The 18680-nt window shown below is 37.9% G+C and overlaps 1 protein-coding gene and 1 long non-coding RNA gene across 2 annotated transcripts in view; one reads left to right on the top strand and one right to left on the bottom strand.

Annotated features, from left to right (window-relative positions):
- Window positions 1–18506, top strand: part of cdh10b (cadherin 10, type 2b (T2-cadherin)) — a 48219-nt gene extending 29713 nt beyond the window's left edge. The window contains exons 6-12 of the mRNA XM_079595963.1: window positions 963–1150; window positions 1876–2129; window positions 7013–7149; window positions 7599–7717; window positions 7906–8014; window positions 9028–9279; window positions 17269–18506. Of these exons, the coding sequence (XP_079452089.1) occupies window positions 963–1150; window positions 1876–2129; window positions 7013–7149; window positions 7599–7717; window positions 7906–8014; window positions 9028–9279; window positions 17269–17759 (1550 nt within the window). The 3' untranslated portion in view covers window positions 17760–18506. The remainder of the gene's footprint in view (window positions 1–962; window positions 1151–1875; window positions 2130–7012; window positions 7150–7598; window positions 7718–7905; window positions 8015–9027; window positions 9280–17268) is intronic.
- Window positions 11699–18680, bottom strand: part of LOC306989898 — a 31843-nt gene continuing 24861 nt past the window's right edge. Inside the window, exons 4-5 of the long non-coding RNA XR_013795767.1 lie at window positions 12135–12177; window positions 11699–12027 (exon numbers count right to left, since the gene is read on the bottom strand). This is a non-coding gene — a long non-coding RNA (uncharacterized lncRNA). The remainder of the gene's footprint in view (window positions 12028–12134; window positions 12178–18680) is intronic.

The following is an 18680-nucleotide window of genomic DNA, read 5'->3' as shown; positions in this document are numbered from 1 at the left end:
CTATCTATACATCCATCCATCCATCCATCCATCCCCCTTGCTCTAAACCTTTAAATACATTTCATGTACTAAGTGGCAATAATCTAACACAAAATGCTAAGCTTTCTGCTCAATCCACAAGAGATCAACTGCAAATAAAACCGTAGCAAAAACAGACAATTTTTAGGTGACATGAAACTAAGTTATTACTCATTTTGATGCAAATTACCTTGAATTTATTATCATTTGGAGTTTTATGAAAGAAAAATGCTAAAATGTCTAGAACAAAAGGCATGGAACAAGCCCAGCAGGTTTATATCAAATGAACAAGAGTTTGATTGCCAGTCAACTATTAATAATTGATGCAGTCTAGATTATCAGAGTGTTTATGAGCAGAATTGTGACTTGCAAATAGACTTCAACAAAAATCAGCATATGAAATGAACCGCTCATGTTTCGCATTCCTCCGCAAGTGATATTTCATAAGAACCGCAAGCATGTATGTTGTGGTTCAGTTGAATTATCATGGAAATGCTCGGGGCCCATTTCTCCTACTGACCAGGATGAGTCACAATGTGAGCCCAGAACAAAATCTCCACAGAGAGAGGCTTTTAGAGTGAGAGAGAGAAGGGTGGAAAGAAGGATAGAAACTAGAAGACAGAGAGATGGAGTGAGAGAGAGCACAGCGGGAGCTTCATTTGGGGTGATAATCCCTCTCTCTTCGCCACAGTCTCAAATCCAATACAAGAGCCACATCAGAAGCAGTTTCCACAAACTGGGTTTAAAAAGAACCTTCTCCAATGGCTCATCGGAGCCGAAATTCTATTAAAGAATAACCACTGAGATGCAGCTCTGCTTTTCCCCCCCGAGAGAAGGATAAACAAATAGACAAATGTACACTGAAGCACCCCGCTCGAGAACAAAGAGTTCGTACAAACACCTGACTGTTTACTCAATTGATTTATTTTGCTCTCCTTTTCCAGGTACCTATCATCTCTCCACTCCAGAGTCGGCCGAAATCGGATCATCGGTGGGCCGGATCAAAGCGTACGACGCAGATGTGGGGGAGAACGCCGAGATGTGGTTCACCATCCTGGATGGCGACGGGCAAGATGTGTTCAATATCATCACAGACGGCACCAGCCAGGAAGGAGTGATAACAGTAAAGAAAGTAAACAGGCCCTAAATCTAAAGTTTTAAACATGACACTGTAAGTCGCCGGTTAGAAATAAAATCCGCACCATGCCACGGTCTTTCCCTCATTCTCATTTTCTCATTCTTTTATACGCGTGCACGCGCCCATACGAAGCAAAGTGCTTAGAAAGTAATCCCCTAAATCGAAGCCTTCGTGTCCTATCAACTTTACAAAGGTGCTTAATTCTATTCACAGCCCCAAAAAAGTCCCTTTTTTTTCCTTTTGTGTGGCGCAGGGATCTATTTGCCTGCTGAAATCTGCCTATAGCTTATTTCCACTCTCTGTCAGGTCAGGCTTTGACGAGGCTCAGGCAATTATGCAAATCTTATTGCTTAAACTAGAATAAAAGATAGCTACGAAAGAAGACCTGAATGGGCGAAAGGTAAAAGATCGCACCTTGAGTCTTTAATCGTTTCATAATTAAAAGGCTGCATTAAAGCACGATACCCTGCCTTTATAAAAAAAGACATTCAACGTTAAAGAAAGGGGATAGTGATAAGCACTCTTCAATGAACGCTCCCAAAAAACGAGCTTTAGATTTGGAAAAGTTTAGGACATTGCTAGAGAATGTCGCAAATCTGTGACCGAATAGACCTGAGCAGAAACAGATCAGAGAAGTATAAGCCTCCCTTTATTCAGACAGGTCATGAAGACTGGCCTAACATCTTATCTTTCTTCTTGTAACCTTTTCTCCCATTCAGCAACTAGATTACGAGAGTAAGAGGTTATACTCACTACGGGTACAGGTGACCAACACGCATATAGATCGACGCTTTGAGCACCTGGGGCCTTTCAGCGACACGGCGATGGTCCGGATCACAGTCACGGATGTGGACGAACCTCCGCTCTTCAGTCGGGCTCTGTACATTTTTGAGGTGGACGAAGACACCCCGGCCGGCAGCTCACTTGGCACGGTGTCAGCCCGGGACCCGGATATAATCAATCACTTGGTCAAGTGAGTAACTATTAGTTGTTTTTTACAAACATCACAAAGCCTTACCCCCCAAAAAAGTAAATATGTATAAATGTTAAGGGGTCACAACCATTTTCACCTTCTCATTGGCCTTACACCGTGTCCTAACACGCGACAATTGTGAATTTGATTATGTAGCCTGCTTATCCATTTTCTTGCGATTGCAGTCAGGATTACTCTCTGGTGCTGTGCACTTGACGCGAGATCCCGCCCACACGCTGTTCTGATTGGCTGTGGGTTTTGATTGATTTTTACACATCTCTCAGTCGCGTCGAGTCTAGTGTGGACAGAAAAATTATTTGTCGCTGGGCCTGGATCTTATCACATCGCATCTGGTTAGGACGGTGATAGAAATAAATGAGTTGAATGCTACTACTCTTTTCACATTTCCGGGGTTCGGTAAATGTTTACCTAATACCTATAGACCTTATATAGCCCCGCCCCTTTATCTCAATGCGCTCATTGTCTTTTGTCTTCCGATCTGTATTTTCACAGCGATCTTACGCATTTATGAATGAACGGCTCTCGTTTTAAAATCTTCCCGGTCTTCTACAATCCTTATGATAACTTTCCATTAAGTAAATCCACTTCAAAAGCGAATTACTCATGGACAGCAATGCCATATAAATATACTGAGCAACTGTAAAAACGGAAGTTCAAAGACAATATTCTAAAGGTGGCGGCGCCCTTGTTTCTCTGGCGCATAAGGTGAATGGAAACTATAGCAAACATGATTTTTTTTTAACCATTTGCTCCAAAAGGAAAAATAAATAAATCATGATAGCGTTTCTATGACTTTCCAAAAGAGGAAAAACAAATATTGAGAGATTGATTACGGTGGTCAGAAGGGAGACAGATCAAATTTGCACTGCAGTCACTCCCTCGGCTGTTAGAAACACTCACACAGCAGCATTTAACTAGTTTTCTGTCATTTAATGCACGGTCATATCATACAACGTATATAGTGTTATAAATGTACATACATGTTTTAAAAAAATGAAAATATAAAAATGCTTGGCTAGATTACAATGTTAATAACTGTGGAAATGCATCATCACAGTCTGTGAAAAGGGTCCATTACCACAAATTTCACCCAATAGGCATCATTAACTTTCAAACGAAGACTATCATGCTGCCGCATTCTGCGTGACGTCTAGTGATGCACCCAAAGGAACATTGGCTGAAACCAAAAATAGTGGTCACATGTTGGCTTACTATTTCATACATTATGCAACATAACTGGACTTAAAAAATATATATATTGTAATTTTAATTATATATATTATAATATATATTGACATCATATTTAATATAATTTCTTAATATTAGACTAACTTCAAAAAACTTAAATATTATTTTTATTTGACATTATTAATAAGAATTCATTCATTTACACCATATTTATAAATAATTACAAAAAAAAAATCACATTTCTAACAAACTGGAAAAGACAATAAGACTAAACTCGCCATTACTTAGAGAAACATGTGTGTAATGTTTACATAATTATTAGTAAACAATATTACTTCATGCATTTTGAGTTTCTGAAATGTGCTTCTTAAAAAATAAAGAAGATCTTACATTAAAAGATTAAGGAATCCTCGATTCTGCATGATATGACCCCTTTAATGTGTTGGTGTTTGTGAATCTGATGCTCATACTAGCTTTGAGATGCACTTGCTTTCTGTCGCACTCATTATATTAGTTTCATTACCGTCCAAAGGCTTATTTAGCTAATAAGGAGGCTTCTGTCAACAGATAATCTTAGCCAGTGTAGCAGGCAATTTAATGGTCCAGTAGATATTTGAACAGAGGGACTCTTTGTAATTAAATGCCTTTGAATATGAAGCAAACAAACAAGTGGCTCTTTTCACCTTAGACACAAATAAAAGGTGCAACATTTAGATGAAACCTAGCATCCAACACTTGGGGGGGAAACAGCAAAATGCCACCAGGAAAAGTGCTTCCCAAAGCATCTGAACGTGAAGTTCATTATGGCATATAAAACTCAAGCAGAACACATCTTCACCTTCCACATTTTAGTTGTTGATCTGATTTTTTGTGCTCGGTTAAACCCAATCCATCAACATGTTCCCAAGCGTGCGCGTGTGTATGTGTGTAAAGGCGAGGGAAAAGCAAATTATTCATGGGGCCTCAGTTGGTGATTTCCCTCCGGAAGTTTGGCAAGATGAATACAGGCGCTGTTTTATCTCTCCTCCCCTCCCCTTCTGAATTCAGACTTTTATAAGTCACAAAGTTGATGTGAAAGAGTGTGTCTTGTCTTTCGTCTCCTGTCCGCATGCACACTATGAGCGATTGTCTGAAAAGCCTGTCCTTCTGGCTTACTCATGCACGTCACACTCAGTTGCATATTTAAATGTCAGCAGAATATGTAAGCTGACATTGATAAATGGGTTTAATAGGAAAGATTTCCTTTTCTTATTTCATGAAAACAAAAGGCAGGGGATCAACAGAGTGATTAGCATTCAGGCTCTTTCAAACGAGCCACTTCAAAATTCAAAACACGCAATATGCGGTTAAGGATAATTGATAGTTGCTAGTTGCAAGGTTTTCGTCACAGCTGCCTATTCATCGCATAACGCATAACTGATTACTTAAAAATTAGCAGTTACTGGCACTGGGTACCACTATTCTGGTGGGATAAACAGCATGGTCTTCAGGTTTTGAATGCTGTGCTGGTGTTGCAACAAGATAAAATCATAATTCAGAATAATTTCATAAGTATTCGATACCTTTAATATGATACACACTAAATGAGTGAGTGAGTGAGTGAGTGGGTGAATGAATGGATGAATTAATGAATTAATGAACGGACGAACGAACGAATGAACAACTACTCAAAAATAGATGAAAAATAGTGATCTAAAATATGTCAGAATATAAAATCCAAAATGACTAATTATGCATTCAATATAATACTTGAATAATCACTGACATCTGGTTTTTGAAGTTACATTAATAATTACATAAAAATCATCTGTGTGTAGTCAGGTTTTTTTTTTTGTCTGTGTTATAAATACACATCCATCCATTGAGTCGTTGTGGCATAACTTACACCATTACAACACGCAAAGCAAAAAGTAATTGAAAAGCACAAGGCAGGGGATGATTACAAGAAGACTTTCAATGTCCCCTGGAGTACAGTTAAAATCAATAATTAAGAAATGGAAAGAGAGTGGCACAGCTGTGAATCTACCAAGATGAGGATGTCCTCAAACAATAAGAGATCGTGCAAGAATGAAATACTAAAACAAGCTTCAGTACCTCAGATTGGAAAGACAATCGACAACTGTTCTTCACCAGTCAGAGCTTTGTATGAGAGTGGCAAAGAGAAAGCCACTGCTAAAAAGCTGTCATATGACATCTCGGCTATACAGAAGGCATGTGGGAGACTTTGAAGCCAGCTGGAAGAAGGATCTCTGATCTGATGAGACTAAATTGAGCTTTTTGGCCATTAAAATAAACGCCACGTCTGGCGTAAGCTAGACACTGAGCATCAGCAGAAACTCATCATCCCCACTGTGAATCATGGTGGTGGCAGCATCATGCTGAGGGGCATATCGCTTCTCTGCGGCAGGTCCTGGAAGGCTTGTGAGGGTAAAATTAATGCAGCAAAACACACAGAAGTCCTGGAGGAAAACCTGATGGGGTCTGCAAAACACCTGCAGCAGAAGATTTGTTTTCCAGCAAGACAATGACCCAAAGCATAAAGCCAAAGTAAAAAAAAAAGAAAGAAAAAAACCCTAAGTTTTAGTGGCCTGGAGTGGCCCAAACATTTATGGATGGACTTCCACTCATGATCTCCAAGCAACCTGACTGAGATTGAGCAGTTTTGAAAAGAAGAACACGGAAAACCTACAGTGGTCCGGTGTGCAAAGTTGAAGGATGTTTACTAAAAAACACTTGAAAACATAAATACTTGCACAAATGTGGGTTGTGCATCATTCAGAATTGCAAATAAATTTCTGAATTTACACTTAATTTGAATTCAACAGGTATAAAAAATAAGTATAATTTTTTAATGCAATTAATTAATGAATTTATTTGAGTTGCAGTTCAATAAACTCCACTTCCTGCCACACCTCCTGTGGGTGCGACTGATTCAATTGAAATTCATGAACTAAAAATAATCCAAATGCATTTTGCACAATTATTTTGTGCTTACTAACTTTGTAAAAATGTTCCCATGTTGGCATAAAATAATAATTTTCTGTTGAACACTGTCAAAAAGGCAAATTAGATCCAATGTGATTCAAAGTTATACAACTTGTTGGTTATTTTATTGGTTACTTTAGACATTCTGTGTACTATAACATTGCACCTGCATGTCAAATATCTTTCTTTAGTGTCCGTTGAGTATTAGTAGAGTATTATCGACCATCAAATAAAGTGTTGACCAAAAAACTTCCAAGATGGTGAATACTTCTTTAAAAAAATGATGTAAGCCAATCTGGACCAGCATGGGAATTCGATATCTGTTTTTTTTTAAGCAGGGTAGTTTGTAGCGTGGTCTTAAAAAGCAGAGGTACAATGTGTAGTTTGTTGTGCTCGGCTTGTAACTAACATCAATACCTTTGACTAGCGCAAATTTGTTCTCTAATAGAGATGTCAAATCAAATACGTCATGCCGTTTGAAGGAAAATTAAACCAGTCTTGGCTGATTTATTACGGCTACCTGCACAGGCACTGTTCTGGGCCCTTGATTACGGGTGTGTGATGTACCCGCATTCACTTCCTGGGGCCTTGTTTACAGCACTTTAAAACACTGAGGATGTTCCGTCCCTGTGCCTGGCCATAATCAGAGCTCCATTGTCTTGCATTCATTACCGTCATTCTTGTTTCAGATACACCATTGATCGCCACACAGACCTGGAGAGGCTGTTTAACATTGATTCCAACAACGGGACCATCAGCACACTGCAGGCTCTGGACAGAGAAACTTCCAAATGGCACAACATCTCGGTCCTGGCGACAGAACTCAGTAAGTTTGCTCCGTGAGCCTTTGCTGGATTACTGATATGAAATGGGATAATGCTGCAAGGTTTACTTCCAACAATGCGGAGAGACGTCGCCTTTCAATTTCAAACTGGGAAATAGTTATGAGGTGAAATTCATTTTAAGTGTTTCTGTTTGTTCAAACCTGTGAAAAATATTGTGCCACAACGTTATCTCAGGTGGACTGAAACCTCAAGAGCCTCAAGACAATTTCAGAAATGGCTAAAACCACAACACTGCAATAAATGACTGATGACAAAAATCAAACTGTCAACTTGAGTTGTGGTTTAATTCATGTTTTCTCCATTCTCTTTAGAAGAATATATGCCTAGGGTAAAAGGCTGAAAGGCAAATACAGAGAAACGAAATTAGACCTCTTGAATGCAAACTGAATATCTTCCAGAATTGCTGAAAGCATTAATCATTGGCGTCTAGGTACTGCCCTGCAAACCAGAGTGCCGGTGTTTATCAAAGTGCGAGACGTGAATGACAATGCGCCTGAATTCGCCATGTTCTACGAGACCTTTGTCTGTGAGAATGTCAGAGCCGGTCAGGTATGCTGCTTTTTCATGTTTATTCATTGTTTCCCGGAAATATTTTACTGGACGCCTCTGCTTGCTTTGTTTCTTTCACTGTTCTAGAGCTTTAGCGCTACATTTATGATTAGGATGGCTTTGCTATTCTACACAGTTCTATTTTAAGTTAGAATGAAGTGAATAATCTTGGCTTATTATGTTTCCAGCTCATCCAGACCATAAGTGCTGTGGACACGGATGAACCTCTTGTCGGGCACAAGTTTGTTTTCAGTCTAAGCACCATCAATCCAAACTTCACCATCTACGACAATGAAGGTAATTCAATGGAAGCCTATTTTGCATCAGAGTAAAAAAACAACAACAAAAAAACATGTAAATGCATGATGTTTCAAAATAAAGAAATACGGTGTAAAATATAACTGTTAAGCTATATATATATAAAAAAACTATATATATATATATATATATATATATACATATATATATATATATACACTGTACACTTGTTTTTCAAATATAACTTTAAAAACATTTGAAAGAATAAATACGTATAATATATAAATACAAAATAATAATAGTTAAGTCCCATTGTGGATACACACTACTGTTCAAAAGTGTGGGTAATATTTTTATTTTCAAAATAAATTAAACATTTTATTCAGCAAGCCACATTAATTTAATCAAAAGTGATGGTAAAGGCATTTAAAATTGTACAAAAGATTTCTGTTTCAAACAAATGTGATTCAATTATATCAATACAAGTTGAAATTATTTGCAAAAAATATACATTGTTTAAACTCCAGAAAATGTAATTTCTAAAGTAAATTGTTAGAAATTAACTCACATAAGCAAAACAAAGCATCAATTAGGAGAATTGGTAACCATTGTTTAGAAATATGAAGTCACACGTGTGAAATAAAAGTTAGAATTAGTTAGAATATATTTTTTTAATATTTTACTCTTGAGATAAAAAGCAATGTGCAATTCCATTTGGTGCCACTAGAGGCACAGGCATGACACACTTTACATTTAAATGAGATACAACTCTTCATTGTTGATAATTTGTGCTTGATAACAGTCTCAGAATTAGGTATAGAACACTAAAGATGCACATCTATGATGCTGGTTCAATTGGTCGCAGACCTGCATTGCTGTCACTTATGCAAACTCTAAATGGTGTGTTTAGTGTATTCAATACTATTAATCATGATGAAACAATTAAACTGCTAGCTAAAAATACAACTCAATATTAAAGCTTTGCAAACAGCACCTACCATCACACAGAACCTCGGTTACTCTCTCTTAATCTTGACATTATTGTCTTGTAGACAACACAGCGCGGATACTGACCCGCCGGGGCGGTTTCAACAGAAGAGAGATGAACTCATACGTGCTGCCTGTCGTCATCTCAGACAATGATTACCCCATCCAGAGCAGCACCAGCACGCTGACGGTCCGTGTCTGCGCCTGCGACAGCCGTGGGAATGTGCAGACGTGCAGCACTGAAGCCCTGCTGCTCTCAGCCGGACTCAGCACCGGAGCCCTGGTGGCCATCTTACTCTGCATTTTAATACTACTCAGTAAGTGTTGAACTCCTGTAAATATACATGATTGGGACGTGTTTAGCTATTTAAAAACATTAATTCGGCCCTGCATGATGCCTCCCTGAACAGGGTGCCCCTGGACAGATGCACAATTGCCCATATGGTTAATCCGGCCCTGTTTAAGCCACCCTGAACCTGTTTACTTGTTTTTGTTCATTCTAATGTGTGATTTGACACCTCATCATATACAGTGCACTTTCTCAAAAGCATTTCATAGACTATATCAATATCATCTATTGCCAAAATATGCACTGATGTTATACCATAGAACAAATCCACCAAAAAGTTCTGCGGCTCTGCAGTGCAATCAAAATGGCTCAAACAGAGGCGAGAGAAATGTGTTGAGGCTGCTTCTGTTGTTATGTCTTACCACTTCAGGTCATAAATGGGATGTTACTGCGATCGAGTCCTACATCTCCGGGTTGCTCTCAGAACAGGGTTTGTTTACTCAGAAGGCATTTAATCACCTTCTGATGAGGAGGAGACTGTACTTTGGCACAGTGTTGTGATTGGCTGTGGACTTCAGAAGTGGCAACACAGTATGTTCTACACGTTCTTGTGGATCTGTAAACCTCTATCAGAACTAGCCGGTTTATCACAGTCTTTGTTTAGCCTACAAGTCTTGGGGTAGGATTTACTAAACAGGGCAAATTAGCGTGAGAGCACAATCCCATAAAAGCGCAGATGGGAGTGGAAAGTTCTGCGCGTGATCTACTGACGACGCGCAAATCAAAAACACACAGTCAGATCATTTGCATAATGACCAACGCAATATGCCAAGAGTAGCGCAAATTAGCGCCTGGTTTAAGACTCGCTTTTGGGGTGGTAAATAATGGTGTAAATACCAGTAAATTGACTAGCGCAAACCTAAGTAAGTAAATGTAAATAATCTTTCATGATTCATGTGAATATTCTCATCCCATTCATTTTGCATCACAAAGAGAAACTCCTACAAATGTATATATATATATATATAAAATATATATATATATAAAAGTAACCTGCATGGTCCACGCCTTTCCAGCGGTAATTTCTCACTGCATTTTTTTAATGGCAAAAGAGGGTTTGCGCTGACGCAAGCTGTTAGTAAATCTAGCACATAGTTTCTAAAGGGTATTTTAAAATCCCCCCAAATTTTTTTTTTAATTTGACATAACAGTCAGAAGTTATTTTAACACTTCACAAAACGTTTAAATGTGTTAAAGGATTAGTTCACTTTAAAAAAAACTTTTGCTAATAATTTACTCACCCCTATGTCATCCAAGATGTCCATATCTTTCTTTCTTTAGTCGAAAAGAAATTAAGGTTTTTGATGAAAATATTTATCCATATAATGGATGGCAATGGGCCCCAAACGGTTCAAGGTCCAAATGACAGTCAGTGCAGCTTCAAAGGGCTTTAAACGATACCAGGCAATGAATAAGGGTCTTATCTAGCGAAACGTTCGGTCATTTCAAAAATAAATTAAAAAGTTTAAGTTTTATAAGCACAAATGCTCGCCTTGCTCTGTTCTGTGATGCGCGTTCGTGACGTCATGTAATACGCAATTACGTTGAAAAGGTCACGCTTCTATGAAAAGTAAAAACTTTCTGTCCTGACGAAAATTTTCTTTTAGGCTTTTTAATATTACAACACCCAGGATACGCACACGAAATGGGCATTTTAAACGATAAACTGACACAAAGACATTTGAATATGTGTATATGGTCCTCCTTCTGCACATTTGTAAACACTGACTTGGTACGTCAAGCGTGACCTTTTCAACGTAATTGCGTAATACGTGACGTCACGAACGCGCATCACAGAGCAAGGCGAGCATTTGTGCTTATAAAACTTAAACTTTTTTTTTTTTTTTTTAATGACCGAACGTTTCGCTAGATAAGACCCTTATTCATTGTCTGGCATCGTTTAAAGCCCTTTGAAGCTGCAATGAAACTGTCATTTGGACCTTGAACCGTTTAAGGCTCATTGAAGTCCATTATATGGAGAAATGTTTTCATCAAAAACCTTCATTTCTTTTTGACTGAAGAAAGAAAGACATGGACATCTTGGATGACATGGGGGTGAGTAAATTATCAGCTAAAGTGTTTTAAAAAAGTGAACTATTCCTTTAAGGTCAAAAGTGGATGGATGGATAATGTAGACAGACAGAAAGATAGATTGATAGATTCACATATTTTTCTAGACCAACACTGCTTGTTCGATGCAGTAAATGTTCTTATTGTTAATCACCATCTCAAAACTACACTAAAGATAAAACATATCTGCCCTGAGGACATGGACCAAAAATAAACACTTGTAACATCTCAGCGATGCGTCTGGCGAGCAGAACATAATGTATCCTGACCTCTTATCCTGCTCTTCTGATGATGCAGCACAGTGTGGGCCATGAAGCATCCTTCTTGTGATGTTTATTTGGTATGCATTCATTTTTATTTTGAATTTTCTCCAAATATTTCCTCCAGACAATAAAAAAGTAGGGCACCCCATTAAGACATTACTGTAGGTGCTCTCCCTTTCTTTCTTTGCTTTTCTCAGAAAGTGCAGCGGTGTGGAAAAATAGCTTTCATTATTAAATGTATGCAATTGACAAAAAGGCCTTTGTGTTCTTCTGAGGCTTAAGTAGGTCGCATGCTACTTCTTGACGTCCTAAAACACCACTTGTGCGAGGTAATGCGGTATGAAAGCGCAGCCGGCTCTGAACAGCATGTGTCTGTGTTGTTTCTGCAGAGAAAAGGAGGGAAAAAAATGTTGCGCTTAAGTTAAAACATCCATCAATAAGTAATTGTTGAAACTGCTGGTGAGTGCATCTCTCAAGTCTCCAATCTAACCTGAGGCAATCCGTCATCGTTCAGCATTTTTCTCTATCTGCCTCTGTTTGAATGGGAAGAACGAAATATTTTAAAGGACTTCAGGTAAACTTAGCTATGTATTATTCATGCTGGCGAAAGTGGTTTCTACAAATTTAAGATGTACCATCTTTTTTTTTAAAAATGAAACAGCAATGCTGTAAGTAAACATATTCAAAAAGCCTTACTCCAGCGTCAACGTTTCCCAGTACTTCAGCTGTGTTGTGTGTCGGTCAAGTGTTTTATCGTTGTGCTCAAAGTCCTAACATATTTACCTTTGATACGGTGTGTCTTCTGACCTTCTTTAAATGGTGGCTGAGTTTTTAAACTAATTGAAATTCACCAAAGCTTTCAAAGTCCTGTTATTCTTTTCTTTTTGCAATGCATCAAAGCTGGTTTGGGAAGACATGGTCCCACTTTAGGTGCCTTTATGTACTAACATTTATATTAATCAACATTATGATACAATTATATTAATTGTGTACATACACATTTTGTTTTGCATATATTATATGCATAATTATGCAAATTATATGCATAATTTTGCATAATTAGGTATTTTTTACATGTAATTACAGAACTTAATTACATTGTACTTACATCTTATTACACTGTTCCCTTACACCTCAACTCACCCTTAAACCTACCCATACACCCAAACCTGTCCCTAACCTTACCCGTATCACACCTCAATAGTAGCACGAATGTTTTGCATATTAACACGGACACAATAAGTTAAAGACACCTAATATAAAGTCTGACCGAAGCCATTTTAAAATGTCATGCTACTGTATAGCTCATAAGTAGTTGAAAATAGTTCACTTTACTGCAACATTTACACTACACAAAGATATTAACAAGTAAATACATGAACATTTTAACATCCATGTTTACACATCAACACAAGTCATGTTGTCATAAAGTCACTAATGTTACTGATTTATGAAACCTAATTGTAAAGTTTTACCAAAAAAAAGGAACTAAAATATTCCAGGTGCATCAATCCAACACGAGCGGTGCATGCATATATTGCATGCTGACTTTAAAGGTACAGTAAGTACAGTAAAGCTGCCTGTTGAATTCAAAAGAATCAAGAAATATGGTGCAAGAAACCTTGACTAACATTATAAGTGAAAAGAAATGACCCCTTTAAAATAACATGTGCACGTTTTACACATGACCCCTGTAAATCCCCCCAGAAATGTTATGTATACGTTTTAGACAACACAGACAATTGTGCGCCGTGTGTTCAACCACTTCTGCCATCTCATATTCTGCTGTTCCCCTGCACAGGCACCATCTAGTCCACCGCTGATCCTCTCAGGGCAAACTTAATATGGATACTTTTCCCGTTATCCTTCTCCATTTTCAGTATCTTCCCCTAAACCCGTTTGCTGGCGCTGAGTGGACAGGTTACTGAGGACAGAGCCTTTCCAGAACAAACTATCGCATCTTTCTGCTATTCTCTTTTTTCTTTTGTTCTCAGGCTCTTGCTCTCCACTAGCCCCTCATTTTACATTCTTTTTGTTGGACCCTTTTCTGATGAGCTGGCTAATGCTAACCCAAGAATATACACTCTAAGAGGAAGTAGCCGGTTTACGCGGCCAGAGCGAGAAATATCCGCATCCAGCCCACACTCGTTCACCAGCGTTTCCCTTCCAGATCACAGAATGAGCCCCGCACACACCACAGGCCCCCAGGCTGGGCAGAACACAGCATGTTGCCCCCCACCGTTCCTTCTTCATAATTAACACCTGAGTGGGAGGCAGGGGCGAGCTCTCCGATTACCTGCTGGGAGGAGAGAGAAGCCACTGAACAGGAAAAACAAGCTGCAAACTACAGCACCTGTTCCCTTTTTAGGACCATACTTCCCTCTTCTCATCTCTACAGCTCAGCATATGAACATTTCGTGAAGATTTCACCAAACAGTTGTAGCACTTTTGCATGTGGCATTTGAGCACAAACACCTGTGCCTTAAACAGTCGTCCGATTGTTTGCACGATTTATAAAATGCATCACATATTTGTTTTCCTTGAAAAAAAGAAAAAGTACTGAATCAAATATTATATTTAAATGAACTGTTTAAAAAAACAAAAACAAAACTCCCAGAATCAGAACAGAATCCCAGTCAAAAAAATATTGAACTGCAATTTAACATTCTATGAATCTAATTTCACTAAATTATGTTTGATTATTTTTCACAGAATTTGTGAAATATAATTGATTGTATTATTAAATAATAATACAAATACCAACACAAATAGGCATCTCATCCCATGGGTCTTTTTATATACAAAAATAAATAAATACAATTATGATTATTATTAGTTATTTAATTTTTATAATTACTTTTTTTTTCAATTATCATTGTTATTTATTTTATTATATTATTATAATACATTTGTATTTATTATTATTATTACTACCATAATCTCTCTATGCATTTCCTCAAAAAACAAAACAAAAAACAAAATCATGATGCAGTACTTTATGTGCCCTCTGGAACCTTCAAAGATTTGTATGCAATTATTATTGTTACTATTTATTGTATTTTATTATTATAAAACATTTCTATTTATTATTATGATCATCCTCATCTCTCCATGCATTTCCCAAAAAAAAAAAAAAAAAAAAAAAAAAAGTCTTACTGCTGTACTTTACGTGTGCCCTCTGGAACCTTCCAAATTTGTAATGCATGAGAGAAGGCCGCGAGGTCTTTTTTACTTCTTACACAATTTTAAAAGGTGATTGCTCCAGGCAGTACTAAGTCTTTATCTGCATTACGGTGCGTCTCTCTCTCTTCTGTATTCATGAGTACCTTAAGCGCATGACACCTTTTGAAACACACTCCTCTGTATCTTCCGCTAAGCTCTGTCTGTAGTGCTGCGCGCTGCTCACTGGCTTCTTATCGGGCTGCTCTGCTTTAGCCATCCAAGAACAGCCTGTGATTCTTCGGCAGTCCTTTCTTCTCGCCGCAGTGATTGAGATTATGCACGCTTTCTCTATCCGTTTCTCTGAGCAGCCACAAACTAGCTCGTCTGCTTTTTCCAGCTGACTCAGTGCTTCTGTTTTCGGTGACTGTGACACTTTCATTGTCCTAGGCATCGATTGTCTGGGATCCCGCTGATTGAATTAACTAAACTTAATCATAAGGTCTCACTCTTTGGTGTACTGTGTATCTTGCGTGTTGCTTTAGATATTGTATTCTGTATCGGTTTACAATGTCACAGCAAAATAAATTGCATGCTCACAACTAAAAAACATAAGCAAAACCAGTTCCAACTGAATGATGTAAACTGTTAGTTATTTCAAGTAGATTATCTAGCTCAAGTACAAGCAACTAACTAAAAGTATCTTCTTCTTTAATTTAACCAAACATTTATTTCTCATCCTGCACTGCACTGTAAAAAAAGAAAACAATTTTTTTTGAAGCTGTAAATACATATTTCAGCCTTTCAAAATGTCATGTTTATTCAGTGTTACGTGCCGTTTCTGTTAATTGTTATGCAATTAACTAGCAATTTCTGAGTGAATACTATTTCAAAGCCATTTTTTTTAAGTACTCAAGATTATTATCCTCACAAGTGCTCACTAGAATGAGAGTGTCCTTCACCCTGAAAACTTTCAAAGACCGCCTGTTGTGAAAATCAAGTTTAATTGTTGTTTATGTGCCTGTGTTGTGTTTTTAATATGCTTTAAACCATGTGCGAATTCATACACTCTTAGAAGAAAAGGTTCTATATAGAACCTTAAAAGGTTCTATAGGCGCTTCGTATTTGGAACCCCTAAAAGGTTCTACACTCTTAGAAAAAAAGGGTTCATTGGGGTTCTATATAGAACCATAGGGTTCTTTACTCAACTCCAAAGAACCTTTTATGCTAAAAAGGTTCTATAATGACAAGAAAGAACCCTTTCTTGGGTTCTGTATAGAACCTTTTAGGGGTTCCAAATACGAAGCGCCTGTAGAACCTTTTAAGGTTCTATATAGAACCAAGATTACACCATTATATGTTTCTGCTGAAATGAAAAATCGGGTAAATTTAGCAATATAGCGAGTGAATTATGTATATGATGTATATTACAATGTTATGAACTCACTTACGTAATTTGTTCAAAGCGTTTCTAAGGATTTATATTTTTCCAAGGCAGCTGTCTGACTCTGAGATGGCGAACGGGAACATGGTTTGCATAACATTAGCAACACATTATTAGCTGTTTGATAACGCAGTCAAGCAAAAGGCTTATATTAATTACAGTTGTGTGTCTGACATTATATGAGCGATAGATGCATTCCAATTCCTATACATCGAGCCTGTATAATTCGCTCTTCCACTATTTGAATTAAACCAATATTTCCCATTGCCATTGTGCAGCGTTTACTACAGTAAAGTTGACAGAGTGGATCAGGTATTCTAAGCTGGTGTGAGTGAGTGGAGGCGGGGCTCATTTGCAAATTCATGGATCTGAGGGTGCAAGGGTGTAGTTACATTTCAAGCTATAAAAAAAAAAAAAAAAACTTTAAATATGTAATTTTGGTGACCAAAGATGAGTTTTAAGGGATAACATTATTGAGTACAGGGAGACTTAAACAACTAGCTAGCACACTTTTAGATTTTTTTAAATAAAAAAATGGGTTCTATAGATATTTTAAATTGTTATCTTTGTTTTGTCTTTAGTGTAGTTATTTAGATTTGTTCGAGCTGCTTAACTCATACAATTTTATTACAAATTAAAACTGAATGAATTAAAAGTAATTCCATGAAATTATCCCATGATGGAAACCCCTAAAATTATACATGAAGCGCCTGACATAACATAGAAGCATTTCTTTTAAGAGTGTAGTGAAATTATATATAATTAAAAAGTATATCATATAAAACTGCATTTGCATTTTTCCTGTAATACATCATTTTTACATTTAAATGAAATAAAACAAATAAAATGTGTTAATAGTGGCATATTAAGACAAATGATCCTGCCAAACCTGTAGCAAGCACTGCTCTAGTGTCAGGTGTCTCGGTGACATTCAGAAAGCATGACTATCACAGAGCTTTGTTCAGCTTGATTTGCACCATGCTGATGATATCATTCTGTTCATCTGCCTCTGTCTCCATAGTGATTGTGGTATTGTTTGCGGCCCTGCGGCGACAAAAGAAAAAGGAGCCCCTGATCATCTCGAAAGAAGACGTCAGGGACAACGTGGTCAGCTACAACGACGAGGGCGGCGGAGAGGAGGACACGCAAGCCTTTGACATCGGAACTCTGCGGAACCCCGAGGTCATCGATACCAACAAGCTCCGGCGGGACATAATGCCCGAAATGCTGTTCCCCTTCCGCCGCACGTCTCCCATCAAAGACAACACGGATGTGAGAGACTTCATCAACGGACGGCTGCAAGAAAACGACTCGGATCCCACAGCGCCCCCTTATGACTCCTTGGCTACCTACGCATACGAAGGCAACGGCTCTTTGGCGGAGTCTCTGAGTTCTCTGGAATCAGCCGCCACCGAAGGCGACCAGGAGTTTGAGTATCTGAGTCACTGGGGTCCACAGTTCAAAAAACTGGCGGATATGTATATAGGGCAGGAGTCCCAGAGAGAGACTTAAAGCGGATATGCAACACAGCACACTTAAATATATCTCAGAGCACTAAATTAACACATACACACTGAATCTCCCTCTGTTCTCTGCTGTGTTACGCATATAGACGAATCAACGAAGACTTGAACATTGCGCTCAACTACTGGGAACTCTTCTTCACATAGACATTCTCTCTTCTCTTTAACCTCTTCGTCTACTTTAACTTTGTCTTCTTCTACTTCTGGTCTCTCTCTCTCTCTCTCTCTATCTCTCTCTCTCCATCTCTCTCTCTCTCTCGCTCTCTTTCTTTCTTCCTCCCTCAAAAGAATCAGTAAAGATGCCTTTTAAGATTAGGGATTTGTTGTAATCAATGGTGTGGACAATGTGTTTTATAACCAAGGTGAGTGATAGTAGCTTTCTACACTATCGATGTTTACGGCTAAAAAAAACACAAAAATAAAAAATAAAAAAAGCTTAGCTTTTATTGCAGACCAAGTCTAAAATAGGTGCAGTATGTGTATAATATGTTTTACAAGTATGATCATTATGTAAACTACTTGATATCTCTGTTTATGAGGCAGTTTTCCTGTGGAAGGTTTATATGGGTTCTGTCATACTGTGGATTCATTTCAGAACATAGAGTTAGAGCTGTACAATGAATTGTGTACTTGTAGAATATCGGTCATTCTGTTCATGTTGTTTGAATGCTGTCGCATTGTTTTATACAGTATTTATATTTTTATACTTATTTTGATAATAAAGTTTTTAAAATCTTTTTCTCTCCATGGTTTGCTCTTAATTTAAAGCTGCATTGGATTAAACAATTTGCAATATATATTGTTGGACAAATATTGGAGTGCGCACACACACACACGCACACACACACACACACACACACACGTACACACACACACGCGCACACACACACGCGCACACACACACACACAT

This window comes from Phoxinus phoxinus (genome assembly GCF_949152265.1).
Source record: "Phoxinus phoxinus genome assembly, chromosome: 21".
Classification (NCBI taxonomy): Eukaryota; Metazoa; Chordata; class Actinopteri; order Cypriniformes; family Leuciscidae; genus Phoxinus; species Phoxinus phoxinus.
Note: the sequence above shows the minus strand (reverse complement) of the source record. Positions and strands in the feature narration are given on the sequence as shown.